Genomic DNA, 18,152 nt, shown 5'->3' on the forward strand with positions numbered 1-18,152 from the left:
ACCTTTGTGTCCTACGTGCCTACTCTAAAGCAGCGGCTTGGGTCAACTAGGTAGAGTAAAAATATTTAATCTTTACTTTGTCTAGGTATATCCCTGTCTGTCCTCGTAGGGCGCATGCGCTGGATATCCGCGCAGTAGCCTGCATTGATATTGTAACCCTTTGGTGGTTGGAGAGCAGGCAGGGATGAATCTTTTAAATTACTCAAATGGCTTCTCAAACCAAGAAGACTCGTACTACCAAACGTATGTCGACCGAGGATTTAGAACCATTACCAATAAAAACTTCCCGAACCTGGCCTAGATTTCTGGTCATACAAAGTACTAACGATATCAATCTTAGTAAAACATCTCCTTTTTTGATTGCTAAAGGTCTTGCTGGCTTGGCTGGTGAGCCCAAAAGCGTCAAGAAAATGAGAAATGGTACTTTGTTAGTGGAATGTGCTAAAGAATCACATGCTACTTCATTATTAAAATCAAAGACTTTAGCCAACATTCCTATCAAAGTTGCACCGCATAACTCTCTAAATTCATCAAGAGGTGTTATTCGGTCTCAGGATTTAGAAGGCAGCTGTGAGGAAGAGATGCTTGAAAATCTCGCCTCACAAGGTGTTACATACGTCAAACGTATTTCCATCAGACGTAATGGTAATATTATCCAAACCAACACCTATATCCTGACCTTTGATAAACCAGATCTTCCTAGGATGATCAAAGCTGGTTTTCTTGCCATACCAGTTACCCCGTACATTCCCAATCCATTGCGTTGTTTTCATTGTCAACGCTTTGGACACAGTAAAAACGTATGTAAGGGGAAAGCGATGTGTGCTAGATGTGGACAAGATGGTCACGAAAGTACATCTTGTCAACTCGACCACCATTGCATTAACTGCAAAGGGCCTCATTTTGCTTATTCTAGAGAGTGCCCAATATGGAAGAAAGAAAAACAAGTGCAGCAGGTGAAAACAGAAAAAAACATACCATATCCTGAAGCAAGGAAGCTGGTAGAGGCTGCAACCCCAACATTTGCAATGTCTTTTGCAAATGCAGTCAAGCCCAAGACCACTTCCATTGCTTGTCAAACACCTGCTGTATTTCCAGCTGCGACGGAATCCTCGTCACCACCGAAACCTACCATTCCTCCAAAGCCCGTAAATATTTCTCTCAACACCCAGACTGCTAATAAGTCTGGGGAGTCTGAGATTGAGGAGATTGTGCCTCCCACTCCTCAACCAATTGGTGGAAATCCACCAAAAATAGATATTACCAAGGAACGTTCTGGTAAAGGCGTTCCTAAAAATTCTAAATTGGCTACCTTCCGTAGTAGGAAGGGTGACGAAGATCCTGTCGGAACCTATAACAGGTTCGGGATACAGGACAATCTAATGGATGTTGTTGTAGAAATACATGACCCCAAACAACATCACAGAAGTCCTGTTAAACCTCCCTGAAAATGGCTAATTCCATTATTCAATGGAATTGTCGTGGTCTGAAACCAAATTTTAATGAAGTTCAAATCTTAATTCAAAAATTTAATCCCTTAGCTATTTGTTTACAAGAAACTTTTTTAAAGAATTCAGATGTCGTAACACTCAGACATTTTGTTGCCTATCATTATTTTGCTAATAATGATGGTAGAGCACACGGTGGTGTTTCCATTTTCCTTAATGGAAATATTCCGCAGAGCAAAGTCACCCTCAATTCGCCTTTACAGGCAGTTGCAGTGAGGGTGACTTTACATATTCCTATCACACTCTGCTCTGTATATTTACCACCTAGTTTACATCTGAACCCCAGAGATCTTGATGACCTTGTTGCACAACTTCCTCTCCCGTTTATAATTACGGGAGATTTCAATGGTCATCATTCACTCTGGGGCAGTCCAGATGACAATAACAGAGGTAAACAAATAGCGGACTTCATTAACATTAATAATTTGTGTTTATTAAATGATGACTCGCCTACTTATCTACATCCTGCCACAGCTTCTTTTTCTTCTCTTGATCTAACCATTTGCTCTCCGGTCCTGTTTCAGGATTTTACATGGAGAGTGAATGAAGATCTGTGTGGTAGTGACCATTTTCCCATCTTGATAGATAATAATGGTCCCTCTCCGGTTGAAAGACCGCAGAGGTGGAAGTTACATAAGGCTGATTGGGCTCTTTTTGAATCTTTGTGTCTCTTCTCTTTTGATGCAAAAGAGTTAGAAGATGCAGATGAGCCCATGGCCTTATTCACTTCAATTCTTCAGGATGTAGCTGAGCAGGCGATTCCGAAGACCACGACTGAGCCCAAACGTTTCAATAAACCATGGTATAATAACGATTGCAAATCCGCTCTTAGAGAGCGTGATCGCATCTTAAGACGCCTTGAGAATCACCCTTCCATGGAGAATATTGCAGCATACCAAATGGTCCGGGCGAAGGCTCGTAGAACCATACGCCAAGCAAAGAAATCTTCATGGCAAGGATATGTCTCAAGGATCAATTCCCGCACCACTTCTAAATCGGTATGGGATAGGATTCGTAGAATTAAAGGTAAAAGTAGTGCATTATCAGTTAACCATCTAAATGTTGACAATACCACCTTAACAACATTTCCTGATATTGCTAATTCTCTGGCCTGTACAATTTCATTCAATTCATCATCCAATTTCTCCTCGGATGCCTTTCGGGGCATTAAACATCAACAGGAGAAAAGGCGACTTAATTTCAAGTCCCGTAATGATGAATGTTATAATGAAAAGTTTTCTATTGCTGAACTCCGTGATTCTCTTAAAAGGGCTAAGGATACTGCAACTGGTCCAGATGAAATTCATTACCAGATATTAAAACATTTACCTTTTTCTACACTTTTAATATTATTAGATCTTTATAACCGGATTTGGGTTGATGGGAATTTTCCCCCTTCATGGCGTGAAGCCATAATAATTCCCATCCCTAAACCGGGGAAAGATCCTACGAATCCTACCAATTATCGTCCGATCGCTTTGACTAGCTGCATTTGCAAAACCATGGAGAGATTGATCAATCGAAGGCTTGTTTGGTACCTGGAGTCCAACAACCTCATTACAGACCTCCAATGTGGATTTCGGTCCCAAAGGAGCACTCTTGATCATCTCGTTCGATTTGAAACGTTTGTCAGGGATGCTTTCATCCAGAAACAACATTTAGTTGCTATATTTTTTGATCTGGAGAAAGCTTATGATACCACATGGAAATATGGTATCATGCGCGACCTGCATAACCTCGGTCTGCGGGGTCGCTTACCTATCTTCATTAAAAATTTCTTAGAAGATAGGTCGTTTAAGGTACGCTTGGGATCAATATTCTCTGACCCATTTCCCCAGGAAATGGGAGTCCCTCAGGGAAGTATATTATCTCCCACTCTTTTTTCCATTAAGATAAATACCATACCATCGTGCCTTAAACGCGGGGTCGACGGCTCTCTTTATGTTGACGACTTTCAGATGTGTTACGGATCGACAAGTATGCAGACAATCGAACGTCAGTTGCAGCTTTGTTTGAATTCTATTCAACGATGGGCAACTGACAATGGATTTCGATTTTCGAAATCCAAGACTGTTTGTATGCACTTTTGTCAGCGAAGAGGTTTACATCCTGATCCGGAACTTACACTGGATGGAAGCCCCATTCCAGTTGTAGATGAAACAAAATTCTTGGGTTTGATATTTGATAAGAAATTATCATTTATCCCCCACATCAAAACCCTCAAAAAGAAATGTCTGAAAGCCCTCAACATATTGAGAGTCTTATCAAACACTGACTGGGGAGCAGACCGTAAGGTCCTGCTCAGATTATATCGAGCATTAATAAGATCTAAACTCGATTATGGGTGTATTGTGTATGGGTCAGCCCGCGAGTCTTATCTCAAAGAGCTTGACACCATTCACAACCAAGGACTTAGAATCAGTCTAGGAGCATTCCGAACATCTCCAGTGCAGAGTTTATACGTCGAGGCGCACGAGCCCTCATTGCACGACAGACGTGATAAACTTGCACTGCAGTATGCTACAAAAATTGCATCTCTGCCTCATCATATTTCATTTAACACCATATTTAGACCCTATTATGAACATCTATATTTACTGAAAACCAATGTTATTCCATCCTTCGGTATTCGCATTCAACCCCTTTTGTCTCAGGCTGGTATCAGTCAAGACAGTATTGCGAATACCCCTTTCTTCGAGACACCACCATGGTCTATATCTCCCCCCAAGATCGATCTCGATCTTACAAAAAACAAAAAGAAAGATACTAGTTCCACAGTGTTTCAATCTCTCTTCAGAGAGAAAAGGTCTAAATATGGTGATTATGCTCCAATTTATACAGATGGTTCCAAAGATGGCGATCGGGTAGCATCGGCTACTGTCACGCCATCTGAGACCATTTCTGTTCGTCTTCCTCCTGCTGCTTCCATATTTACTGCTGAACTCCAGGCCATCTTTCAGGCTTTGGAGTATATCAAATTCTCTTCATCCTTAAAACACATTATATTTACTGATTCTTTGTCCTCTTTACAGGCAATAAACAATAAGCAGCTTGTACACCCTTTAGTAGCAGACATTTATCGTCTGCTACTATCACACGAGTTTAACGGCAAGGACACTGTCCTTTGCTGGCTCCCCAGTCATGTTGATATTAAAGGGAATGATCAAGCAGACTTAGCTGCCAAGTCTGCTTTAGATCTTCCCATATCACAATTTCTTTTACCTTTCACCGATTTTAAATCGTCCATTAAATTATTTGTATATGACCGCTGGCAACGGTCTTGGGATCTTGCAGACACAAACAAACTTCATCACATTAAGCCTCTCTTAGGAGACTGGCCAAGCTCCTATAGAACCAGCAGGAGAGATGAAGTGGTTTTGTGTCGCTCTCGCATTGGTCATACTTTTTTAACACACATTTTCATCTTAAAGCGAGAGCCTCAACCACAATGTGTTCACTGTCATGTTCCTTTGACAGTGAAACACATCTTGATTGAGTGCAATCATCTCAAACATATTAGATCTAAATATTACCGTTGCCAGTCAGTACGTCAGCTATTTGCTCAACCGGAGCTTTATGATGAATTGCTAGCATTTTTAAAAGAGACAAACTTTTATTCAAAATTTTAATTGTATATATTTATCATATATTGTTTTTAAATATTTATATATGTAAAGGAATTGATATATTTATTTTTAAGTATATTTTCTGTGATATTTGTTTTTATTTACATATATGAATACATTCCTGTGATATTGTTTTAATTTGTCTCGTTAAATTCACCATATGTTTGGCGCAATATAGCCCGGTTGGAGCTGACGTGCCATTAAACAACATTTCATTTCATTTATTAGAATATTTTGTAAGAGAGATTATATAAGAGATTTCATCAGAGGCGTGCTGGCCAGGGACGTAGGGTAGGTCGTGTTTGCAAAAACAAAAGAAACCGGGAATGGTTGATAACATTTGAATCCGTTGAGATTTCCAATCAGGGTATTGATTGGGGTGTGTGTGGCTATACCCTCTGTTCTGAAAAAATGTACGTTTGTTGGCTTTAATCTTCAGTTGGGCATGAAACTAGGTAACGCTGCTAGTGATCGACGTATTGTATTAAAAAATTAAAAACGGTTAACCAATATAAGGTCGATAACTTCACCAAAATCACTTCATATCGCCTCCACATCATTAAATCATCTTGTTCGGATTAGTCCATACCACGCACGTGATTTCACCAAAGGCATGGCCATCCAGCGAATTCCTTATTGTATGCTGACTTGATTCGCCCGTCTTGTACGGTAAGCGGTTTTATTGTGTGATGGCTTATTGTATGCCCACTTGTCTGTCAATCCGATTGAAATACAGATCTATATTTCGTTTGTTTTTTTTATACTTTTGATGACCTACATTACATGACAAGTCAAAGTGGGAGTTCACGGCAGGGGTCAGATATTGATTAATCTATCGGCATTGACGTTCCTAGTGGTTTATCCAGAGTTCCGTGCATCAAAAGGCCAAGAACTCGTCGTAACAAACCGTTTCATCCAGAACACGTCAATGATAACAACTCTTCCAGATCCTAGTGTTTTAAAAACAAGTACAACGACATTATGAACTATAAAAACGAAACAAAATAAGATGTGTGTTTTAATCCGATTGAGTGTCTGTTGTTGTGTTGGGAAAATGGTACCGATTTAGAAATTGTGCTACGTATCTAATTATTAAGGTTGTATTTTCCCCAGTTACTTCTTAACGAGACAGGGCATACTTCCTGTTTGTATAGCATGTAACTGTGGATTTAGCTTCTTTATTTCAACAGGAACAAAACATTAAAGTTTATTACAATCAATAGCACACAGGAACATAACATATCATATTGTAGTCATTTACACGGCCATCGTCCTAATTCACGGCTGCCTCCTAATTCATGTTTGCCTCCATTGACAAATGCCCTCGTTCTGTCTTACACAGCTGTCTCCGTGTGTTCTGTTTCTACCCGAGATCTTTTATAACGGTCAAGCTGTTACCAACAACCTTATTAGTATTTAATGGCCATTAAGTATTGTTTAATGGTCGAGAGCGAGACATTAAGTAATATATTGTAACAACAAGAGGGCCCGAATGTTTTTACAATATATTACGCGATGTCTTAAGCTCGAGACCATTAAACAACTTAAAATACAGACACTTGCACGTGCTTTGCAATGAAATACGTCACTCGAATTCAATATTTTAACTAGTTACACTTGGCACATTGCCCGTACGATTTTTTGAAACAATGGTACGCCAACATCAAATGATGAAGTCACATCTGTACTTTAACAAGTTTTAAAATACAGATGTGACGTCACCCTTTGATGTTGGCGTACCATTATTTCAAATAATCGTACGGGCAACTTGCCAATCGTACCTTGTCAAATATTAGACTCGAGTGACGTATTTCACTGTAAACGCACGTGCGGAGTGTCTGTATTTTAAGATGTTTAATGGTCTCGAGCTGAGACATTGCGTAATATATTGTAAAAACACTCGGACCTGACGGTCCTCTTGTTGTTACAATATATTACTTAATGTCTCGCTCTCGACCATTAAACAATACTTAGGGTGGCCCATGTGCTCTACAGAAATAAAGTCCACCGCTGATAGTTCGAGACTACCACTGAAGCGTACACATTCGCCGTGCCGAGACCAACTTTCTGACAATATGATACTATAAATAGCCATGGCACGTGCAATTCTCTACAAATCTATCAACTATTACAGCCGTAAAAAATTTATTGTTGACGATTTTGAATAGCAGTGAAATTAAGCTTCTTGATTATTACAGCAGATTTAGAAATTACGTTCGTTTCATTTTTTAAATCGCTTTATCATTAACTGTACCGTTAAGAGCGGCATCTTTTGGTTTAGTACAAATAATATCTCTGAATCACTCGGATTAGACAGGAACATGATACTTGCAGTAGTTTCATTTTACTTTTACAAGGTTCTTAAAACGATTGTTGAGCTACCTAACGTGCTTATTTCTAAATTCAATTTCTTGTTCTAGCTTTCTGTTATGTTTCGTAAAAAAGTAGTCTTGATTATCCCGACCTGTCAATCAGACGTAGAATGGTCGATAGACTGGTTAAGCGAGACTAATTTCAAAACAAGGGCACGTAACCTATCTTTTACTCAAAAGTGTCTGGATGTAATGGACGACACTTGGAACCAGTTTTCAGTCTATTATTTATAGATGATTAATGGTCATAGCTTATTAAGTACAACATGATCGTTTATTTAGTGACTATAATTGTGTGAAACTGATTTGAGGCTTGGCATATATATAAATATTGTGGCGTAATTGTCGAGATATAAGGAGATATATAGAGATATTTATTTATGGTGGGTCACCCTACAATACTTAAAATACAGATGTGACGTCACCCTTTGATGTTGGCGTACCATTATTTCAAATAATCGTACGGGCAACTTGCCAATAGTACTTTATTCATACCAGTGAGATATTGGACTAGTGTGACGTAAAAGCTCGTGCGGAGTGTCAGTATTTTAAGATGTTTAATGGTCTCGAGCTTACGACATTGCTAGGGTGGCCCATGCACCTACAGAAATACAGTCAACCGCTGATAGTTCGAGACTACCACTGAAGCGTGCACATTCGCCGTGTCGAGGCCAACTTTCTGACAGTATGATACTATAAATAGCCATGGCACGTGCAATTCTCTACAAATCTATCAACTATTACAGCCGTAAAAAATTTATTGTTGACGATTTTGAATAGCAGTAAAATTAAGCTTCTTGGTTATTACAGCAGATATAGAAATTACGTTCGTTTCATTTTTTAAATCGCTTTATCATTAACTGTACCGTTAAGAGCGGCATCTTTTGGTTTAGTACAAATACTATCTCTGAAACACTCGGGTTAGACAGGAACATGATACTAGCAGTAGTTTCATTTTACTTTTACAAGCTTCTTAAAACAATTGTTGAGCTAGCTAACGTGCTCATTTCTTAATTCAATTTCTTGTTCTAGCTTTCTGTTATGTTTCGTAAAAAAGTAGTCTTGATTATCCCGACCTGTCAATCAGCCTTAGAATGGTCGATAGACTGGTTAAGCGACTCTAATTTCAAAACAAGGGCACGTAACCTATCTTTTACTCAAAAGTGTCTGGATGTTATGGACGACACATGGAACCAGTTTTCAGTCTATTATTTATAGATGATTAATGGTCATAGCTTATTAAGTACAACATGATCGTTTATTTAGTGACTATAATTGTGTGAAACTGATTTGAGGCTTGGCATATATATAAATATTGTGGCGAAATTGTCGAGATATATGGAGATATTTATTTATGGTGGGTCACCCTAACATTGCGTAATATATTGTAAAAACATTCGGGCCTACGGCCCTCATGTTGTTACAATATATTACTTAATGTCTCGCTCTCGACCATTAAACAATACATAATACATACATATTAGTAGCATTAATTTAACAGACAGTCATATAATATTATCTACTAATATTGATGTAATATCTTACTAACTAGCAAATGTATTAGATGTATGATACACCTGCCAATACCATTAAACAACTGACCTCACATATCTTAAAATCTGCTTATACGTTGGGTTGTATTGATATGATTTGAGTTGACTAAACGATTCGAATGTGTGTTTTCTAGAACATGTCCGAAACGCACCATAATATATAGGTATACTTATATACTATGTTTGACGTTTATACGGCCTTTTATCATAAAAACTCACGTATTTACTTGAACAATCTTGTAGTTGCCTGGTGAAATAAATTATTTCTTCCCCTCTTTTAATATCGATCTCAGGTGGCAGCTCTCAGTTTTGCATGGGAGATAAATCTATTGTAATGCTCATGGAATCAGACTAGTAATTATCTACCCCACTTCTTTAAACTTATATTTTATTCAAAGTCTATGGCATTTTTTTTACTTTATCCTTCTAAGTGTACATGATGTCTAGCCCGGCCTCTAAGCCGGGGCGGCTAAAGCTATTTCTCTCTCGGAACACTGCATATTGTCTCTATCCCGGCCTCTAAGGCGAGGGTTGAATTTCCCTCTAGGAACGCCGTATGATGTTTAAATATACCTTAGTGTCTTAGTGGTAGCAAGAGAGTTGCATGCGTCTTGGTAAATTTGCACGTTGTCTTAACCCAGTCCTGAGCCCCGAATGATATCGGAATATACCTTAGAGTCTCTAAAGGTTGCAAGAGCCACACGTAGACAAATCTACATGGTGTCTCTATCCCAGTTTCGAATGATGTCTAAAGTAAACTTAACCCCGATCTTTCTTATACAGAGGATACGTGCCTGTGTCATAGACTCATAAACTGGATAGGGAATTCCTTTATTTGACTGGTCAGCTGTACAGAAGCTATCCTGGATTTAAACACAATGTTCTAATATGGGCACGATGGAGGAAAGGCGGGTGACGGGTCCACTTTTTGAAAGCGTGAAATACTATATTTGGAATAACAGGCTATGACGTCATTGACCTATTTTAATTTTAAAGGCATCTAATTAGCACAAATCTATCTGTAGCTTACGACTTCAATACATTAAACAGAGCACCATTTGGCGAACTTAAATAACCTCTAACGCGTCATTGGTGACAGGGTAATTTGTTATCCATTTCCGTTTCATGGCGTTTCAGCCATTATGAAGTCTTTAAAGGTCCCTCTGGATATCCAAAGCAATTCAGTTATAATGGTCAACCGTGTGCGTATCCATTTAAACCAACCTTTTACGAACCACATTTTCAGTCAACAAATTGGGCCCTTACTGAAATGGCTTGGCTACTGTAAGTATTCTCTACCAATACTGCTGGTTAAAACTTGGCTACATCCCCATCCATAAGACAGATGGTTCATTAGCCCGGGTCTTTAGTTGCCCGATTTTATTTCAGGGAAGCCACCACATTAAGTTAAGTCTTAAACATAAAACAAATTCTATTGTTCGAGGATGTCTGGAAGTTTATTTAGACACTGGCATATAAATATAACCGTTTTAAGATTAGTTTGTGTTCTTTGTGCGAGATATGGATCAGGGAGGGGAGGGGTGGTGGAAGATGTTGGGGGACGGGGGATAATGTATAATATAAAAGAGAAAACGACGAGGAAGGGAACATATAGTTGGTACATAGGTGAATCTAAAGACATATCAACAGCTATACAGCAGAGAGTGAGAGAGAGAGAGAGAGAGTCGGTCAATTCATCGGGACTTCCATATGATTATACCAGCTGGCCCGGGGTTTATTGGTACTGGTAATATAGAATGGAGAGATTATGCTAGCCATATATCCATTTAAACCATCAGCAGTGTATAACTTTTTAAAAGCTAACCCAATTGACGCATGGGTCACCATTGGAAAATTTGATAATATGGTTGTTGAACTGACGGGTTCAAGCAAACACGAATTATCTCCCATATTGTGTCTTAGGACAACCAGACGGAATTTAATGGTTGAAAAAATAAAAGTCGCCATGAAAAGGGTATGGATAAGAAATCACTCCTGTCACCAGCGACGCGTTAGAGATTATTCATGTTTTTTAATGGTGCTCTGTTTAATGTATTGAAGTCGTAAGCTAGAATTGGGTGACAGGTAGATTTGTGCTAATTAGGTGTCTTGCAGATTAAAATCGGTCAAGACGTCATAGTCTGGTAATCCAAATATGGTATTCCACGTTTTCGAAATGTTGACCCTTCATCCGCCCTTCCTCCTTGGTGACCATATTTAAACATTGTGTAGGATTCTGTGTAGCTGACCAATCAAACAACGGAAGTACCTGGCCAATTTTCCGGAGTTAAGGGGCCAAAATGGCCGCCAATCTGGATTTTACTATCATCTAATCACTCCACAACATAATGAATTATTTCAGTGTATGCCTTGACCCCAAAAACATATGGGTAGACACCAAAGTTACCACCCTAGACTAAATACTATGGTAGTGCGTGGGGGGGGGGGGTAGTTGAAATGGTGGCCACCTTATACGCCATCTTGAATTTCTCAAAACGCTGAATGGTGACCGAGGTTCACCCAGTCGATTCTGAAAGAGTACACCCTAGGCTACTAAAATAAATTATAAAAAACATTGTATACAATTTCTAGGTTCAGCCATAATTTTGTCGGACTCCATATACGGTTGAGACATTTTTAAAGTTGGGGGGGGGGGTATTTATTTGGTGGCTTAAACAACAGCTGAAACAACAGCTGAAACAACATCAGATTACCGAAAATAAGCACATACGAGTACTGAATAAGGACAACAAAACAGGTGCTGTACGTTATACGTGTTTAATATACCTCACCATGTATGCGAAATATCTGAAAATAAAAAAAATAAGAAATTGTCCAAATAAGCAAGACACATCCCGTGCATAACAGTTTACAGGTAATAATTGCTGTTCTCTTAAATTAGAGTAAGCAATGTATATGTAGCCTATTATGACAATATTTTGTCACCCTGCTGATCGAAGCATACACCTATAATCTACTCTAATGAGTTGAAGGACTGTATATTTTAATTTGTTCATTGATTCAAACAAATAACATCATCTCAATGACTCACAATTTGATCAGACCTCAACTATATAAGAAGTTATATTTGAGTTGTACTAACCTTATGGTTTTAATGGACAACATTTACCTTGTGGACATATACCGTTCGGGATGGGTGAGGTACAGTCAAAGGGTCCACTTAAACAGTTAGCATCTAAAAGTAAACACTGAACTTCCACCACTAGAAATAAAATAAAAACAAAGTGATAATTAATTAGAATCAGGAAAAATACATGAAAAGAGTATCATTTGATAGCAGCCTTGCTAAAATCGTGATTGCTAGAAAAAATAAGTCGATCAACAGATTTGGTATCAGTTGCTCTGGTTTCAGTACTGCTTTCGGAAGAGAAATATGTGCTCTTGTGTTCTATGGTTTAACTGCGACTTTGTGATGATAATTGCAGCGGTAATTTCGGATCATTTCTAGTATGGGTTTACGCTTACATTCGGTAATTCGAAAGTCTATAATTGAAATTATATTTTGGAAAATCAATCAATGTCGCTTTAAAAGTATCAATTGTATTCCATATAATGTTTTTGTGTTTATTACGTGTGTCAATTGCTAAATAATGCCCAAAGAAAATTATAAAATGGTAACATTAGACGGTCTGCATCACTTACTAAGTGTGATTGTAAGAGCATACTATGTTTAATGTCCATGTAGGTAAATGGTATACTAATATTAAACATACATTATGACGTCACATTAATAATGACGTCATTGTATTAATCATATTAAACATACATTATGCAAGAGCTAATCTGTCTATTGCAGGTCTTTCTTTAGGCCTGAAATGTTATCTAACTTATTAATTAGACATTAATCAACTTATCCAGACCATAATCAACTCTCGATATCAACGCTAGCCTGTGATATTTATTGGATTATAATTCGATTTGTTGCTTAACTTTCCTTCATGGTTTTTATAATGAAATGGATAATCGAGACTATGTTTTTTTTATGGTACCGACTTTAGTACTGATGATCGAGGCTAGGCCGAAATTTCAATCGCTTAATTCTCGGTTCATAGGGGATCAATTTGACTGAAATTTTCAACAAATTGCCTTTACATTATCTAGTTTTTAACCATTATAGTGAGAACTGTCAGCGCTTTATCTAATCTCCCATAATGTATCTTTAATAACTAGGATATTGGAAATGATACATGGATTTCCAATGTGTCCTTTTCTAATCTTCAAGCTTACCAATAGTTGCATCTATGGAAGCGTATAGGGGTCAAAAGCGCGATAAATACCGCGATATTAAGTTGGTAATATGTCAACATATTGTGATTGTTCTGGTGATTTTATCTCTGAAAAGACAATTTTTGGCGAGTTAATTGTATAATTCGCTATGTTGTTTGTCGTCATTTCGTTTTAAATGCACACGTCGACATAGCGCATGGCGATATTTCGCGAACATGTTGACGTATACTACGGCGAAATTAAATATGTCGACGAAGCTTCAGAATAGCAATATCTTAACGCAAACGTGCATATTTAAAACGAAATAGGGACATCTAACATAGCGCATTGACTCAATTAACTCGGCAAAAATTGTCTTTTCAGAGATAAAATCATCAGAACAATCACAATATGTTGACATATTACCAACTTAATATTGAGGTATCAATCGCGCTATTGACCACTATACGCTTCCATACGTATCTGCATGGAAGAGTATAGTGGTCAATAGCGCGAAAGATGTCACAATATCAATATGGTAATATGGCTACATATTGGGATTGTTGCGATGATTTTATATTAAAAGACAGTTTTTGTCGAGTTAATTCCACTAACGCGCTATGCTATGTCGCCATTTCATTTTAAATGCGCACGTTTGCGTTATAACATTGCTCTTCGGAAATTTTGGCAACATATTCCATTACTACCGCGAAATGGAGTATGATGACAATGCTTCAGAATAGCAATATCTTAACGCAAACTTACACATTTAGAACGAAATGACGGCACATGACATGATGCATTGATTAAATTAACTAGCAAAAATTTCTTTTCAGGGTTAAAATCATTTCAACAATCACAATATCTTGACATGTTATCTTATTAATATCGTCTTATCTTTCGTGATATAGACCCCGATACGCTTCCATAGTTCCTGCGTCGTTACCCTTGTCATTTGTGCAGAATGGAGAGAGAGAGAGAGAGAGAGAGAGAGAGAAATGGAATTTAACGTCCACTCGACACAAACTAGGTCATTTCGGGACTAACATATGGTTTAACTTTATTTCAACAATTCGCTTGCGCATAGGGGTCTTTAGCAGTGGGAGGAAACCGGAGGACCTAAAGAAAACCCACGAAGTTGGTCAGGCGACCCTACTCCTTGTCACGTACAACCGGGAATTCGAAACCACGCCAGTCGACTCAATGACAGGCTTTATGATACAGCGCGCGCACGCTAACCATTCAACCATCCAACCCCCCTTGGACAGAATGGAGGGACTGGCAAGGGATAACGTGTTCCGATGGGACGAACACCGAGGTCCCGTGTACAGAATGGCGTGCACGTAAAAGAATCCTTGACAGTTGGAATTCGAAATAAAAGTAGATCATAATGACGCTGCCCAAACACACGATATGGCGTATGCCCATCTTCGTTAACCCAGTCAGAGCAGGACGTTAAACCCTATTTCATATCCTTTAATCATAACGCAATCCTAAGATTATTAAAAGAATTGCTGTTTTTAGTAATAAATGCCCACGGAACTATTTCATGTGGCTGCCTGGTACCAATTATTAGAAACTCTGTTTTTCATGGGGTTAGTTTTAAAAAGTGTGCATATAAAGCAGGTACATGTGTTGTTCAGAATTTCAGCAAGTAATGTAAAAATGAAGAACTTGTACCCATTTATTGTGATTCCAGATATTAAGATATCATAGATGATTATAAATCGATACTATTTATTAAAATATCCAAGAATATCTCCTGTTATCAGAGAAAATGATAATAGGGATTTAAAAAACAAACCTGTTGTGGCTTCTTGGGATGCCGTTTCTGTAGTTGTAGCATCTGAAGTTATTTCTTGAGTTGTAGTTTCCGCCAAAGTAGTTTCTTCAGTCGTAGCATCTGAAGTTATTTCTTGGGTTGTAGTTTCCACCAAAGTAGTTTCTTCAGTCGTAGCATCTGAAGTTATTTCTTGAGTTGTAGTTTCCGCCAAAGTAGTTATTTCCTGGGTTGTCGAGTCTGCCGTTGTAATTGTTTCTGTCGTATCTTCGGACACTGCAGTTGTTTCTTGGGTTGTAGCGTATGTCAGTGTAGTTGTTTCCGGAGTCGTAGCTTCTGGAGTTGTAGTTTCTGGGGTTGTAATTGTCTCTGTTTCTGGAGTTGTAGTTTCTGTAGTTGTAATTATTTCTGTTGTTTCATCTGTTATTGTCTCTATCTCTTGAGTCGTAGCTTCTGGATTTTCTGTTGTTGTAATTGTTTCCGTTGTATCCTCCGGCTTTGTAGTTCTCCTTTGGGTTGTGGCTTCTGTCACTGTATCTGGACTTGTGGCGTCTGAAGTTGTTATATCAGGAGTTGTAGTTACTATCGCCGTAATTGTTTCTTTTGTATCTTCTCTCATTGTCAGTATAGTTCTATCTGGAGTCGTGGTTTCGGAGGTTGTTAGTTTTGGCAGCAAAGTTGTATCTGTCGTTATATCCTTTGCTTGATTAGCCAAACGCATGTTTCTGCTTTCCTGTGCGATTTGACACTTCTCATCAAACATGTCTTCGAAAAAACGACATGCAAATAAAATTGGATCTTCCGGCTGAAGATCCTCTGAAACGTATCCACTTGATAAAATTGAAATCCATAACAATATTCGAAGACTTACATACATACTTAGGTAATAGATTTATTTTGATAAGTAATTAGATTTAGTCATATCAGTTTGTTTATGCTATAGCATATGGGTTAACTCAGGGCAAACATAGATATTCAAGTCCCACGTTAAACGCGACGAAGACTTCTGACACATTTAGACCTAATACATAGTATCCAGGAAAGTTTTAACGTCCTATTTTTCTACGCTAATGAAGGCGGAATATATATATGTAGTCTGTATGCCTCGCTGTTAAATCGTTTATGCCCCCGATTTAAGCACACCTATTAAATAGTGGTATGAATAAATGTATTATATCGCAATATTTCTTGGGTAAGTCACGCACTGTTAGACATGTAATATACTCCAACTGCGAGGTTTTCCAATATCCTTCCCTCGTTATGTTCGGTTATGCTTGTGTCCCAGAAATAGTTTGATACTCCATCTTCTATACACAAACGTGATCTAGAAACGATGTGAGTTCAATATTATGAACGTTTAAGTACAGTTTATCCCTTTTTCTAACACTACACTAAACAAGACTCGACTGTAGGATCAAACATCTCACCAAACAGTTTCTTTCTAGTTATATGACGTCAAATCAACTATGTCTTATTATATATATGGTCTACATAAAATGGCTGCTGAAATAAAATCATTTGTGGCCTATTTCAAAAAAACAATCAGCCATCCCAGTAATTGCAAATGAATGAATGGCCCTTTAACTCATGCCTCAGTAGTTATGAAACTACCAACCGAGTTGAACTAAGTCCTAAATAAAGTATCTGCATATTTCGTATTCAATCAAACAATAGTAAAATAAAAAGTCTTGTAACTGACGGGCGTCGTATTTATAATACATACAATACCTCAATATACACGTATTTATACACATATCAGTCTTGGTTAATTTTATGTCATATTGACCACATAACTAACACATACGCACATTGTCAATATAAACACATTTACACCAATTTCGATCCAGTTCGGATGACCTTTTACTTGTTGGGAGCAATGTCAACCATTCAAGAATGGATGAGAATACGTGTCTCAAAACTTCGGAATAAACTCCCATAAAATTGATCTCATGGTTAATCTAAATTACCTTTAGTTCTGCTAACCACAATTTGGTATCAAATAAGGTGATATTGAAAAATGCCAGAATTTACTATTGTATGCTCGCGATCCGACCTTCAAACTTTGATCACAAGTACCACCACCGTCCATTAATTCAATGTCTAGCTCAGCCAATTACTATGCCTATGTTGTATGATAGTTACCCACTTGCACTAATTGTAACTTGTCCATAAATATTAACCTCTTTAGTTATGACCTCCCAAAGCTTTAGTTTCAAATGCAATCTTTGAAGAATCATTTAAAACAACCGTGGAATTTAATTAATCCACACTACATGATTTGTAATATTCAAAAATAAATCGTGAATGAAGATCTATACGTAACCATCACTTCCAGAGAAATGGTAACGCGACATAGCGAGAAGTAAATAAAGATATTATGTCTCTGTTTTTGCTTCCGGACATAAGTTTTTCTAGAGAGAATTGATAAGTTATAACAATGTGTCTTTCTTTTTGTTCACGTTGTTTGTACTATTTTCCGTATAAGCCCTAAAATAATTAACCCAAATGATGTTTTTGATGGAACTACATACATCAAGTTTAACAGAATTTTTGAGATCACAACAAAAAGTTTTGTTTTATGTTTCTTATGTTTCTACCCGATAGCCACACAATGCTGATTTATACATATGAATGCATTAAAGCTGTTAGCAGATTTTTAATGGCCAATCAAATAGTGTTTTGTGACGAGATTTGTTTCTATTAATTATAGAAATACACACTAAATGGCTTGTTCGTGAATGGGCCTGGGGCGTTGGGTGGCTGAATAGTTAGCGCGATCGCATTGCATCATAAGGTCTGCCATTAAGTCAACTGGCGTGGTTTCGATTGTGGATGACAAGGAGTAGGGTCACCTGTCTAACCTCGTGGGTTTTCTCCGAGTCCTCATAAATCACACAGATTACCATTATAAGACACACAGTCCAAACCAACGAGACCCATTAAGTTGAAATATCTATACGAATGATTCATGAATGATATGATCAATGAATATGCGTGTTTCTCCCAATATCAATCATGAGAGTTACTATATAAATTCATATCTTCAAACAACGACAACAGAACAGGCAGTCCACGTGCCTTCAAAG

At 37.9% G+C, this 18,152-nt stretch overlaps 1 protein-coding gene across 1 annotated transcript; it reads right to left on the reverse strand.

Annotated features, from left to right (window-relative positions):
• Nucleotides 1–11,845: 11,845 nt before the first annotated feature.
• LOC126811037 (uncharacterized) lies at nucleotides 11,846–16,628 on the reverse strand. The gene is made up of 3 exons (XM_050536515.2): nucleotides 15,091–16,628; nucleotides 12,163–12,282; nucleotides 11,846–11,867 (listed from the first exon to the last, which is right to left on the reverse strand). The coding sequence occupies exons 1-2, from the start codon at nucleotides 15,941–15,943 to the stop codon at nucleotides 12,164–12,166; spliced, it is 972 nt and encodes a 323-aa protein (XP_050392472.1). The 5' UTR covers nucleotides 15,944–16,628; the 3' UTR covers nucleotides 11,846–11,867; nucleotide 12,163.
• Between the last annotated feature and the right edge of the window lie 1,524 nt (nucleotides 16,629–18,152).

The sequence above is a fragment of the Patella vulgata genome, chromosome 2 (genome assembly GCF_932274485.2).
Source record: "Patella vulgata chromosome 2, xgPatVulg1.2, whole genome shotgun sequence".
Taxonomy (NCBI): Eukaryota; Metazoa; Mollusca; class Gastropoda; family Patellidae; genus Patella; species Patella vulgata.

Coding starts and splice junctions, on each gene's coding strand:
- LOC126811037 (XM_050536515.2), bottom strand. CDS start 15,943: ATGTATGTAAGTCTTCGAATATTGTTATGGATTTCAATTTTATCAAGT. Junction 12,283..15,090: donor ATCCCAAGAAGCCACAACAG/GTTTGTTTTTTA, acceptor TTTTATTTCTAG/TGGTGGAAGTTCAGTGTTTA.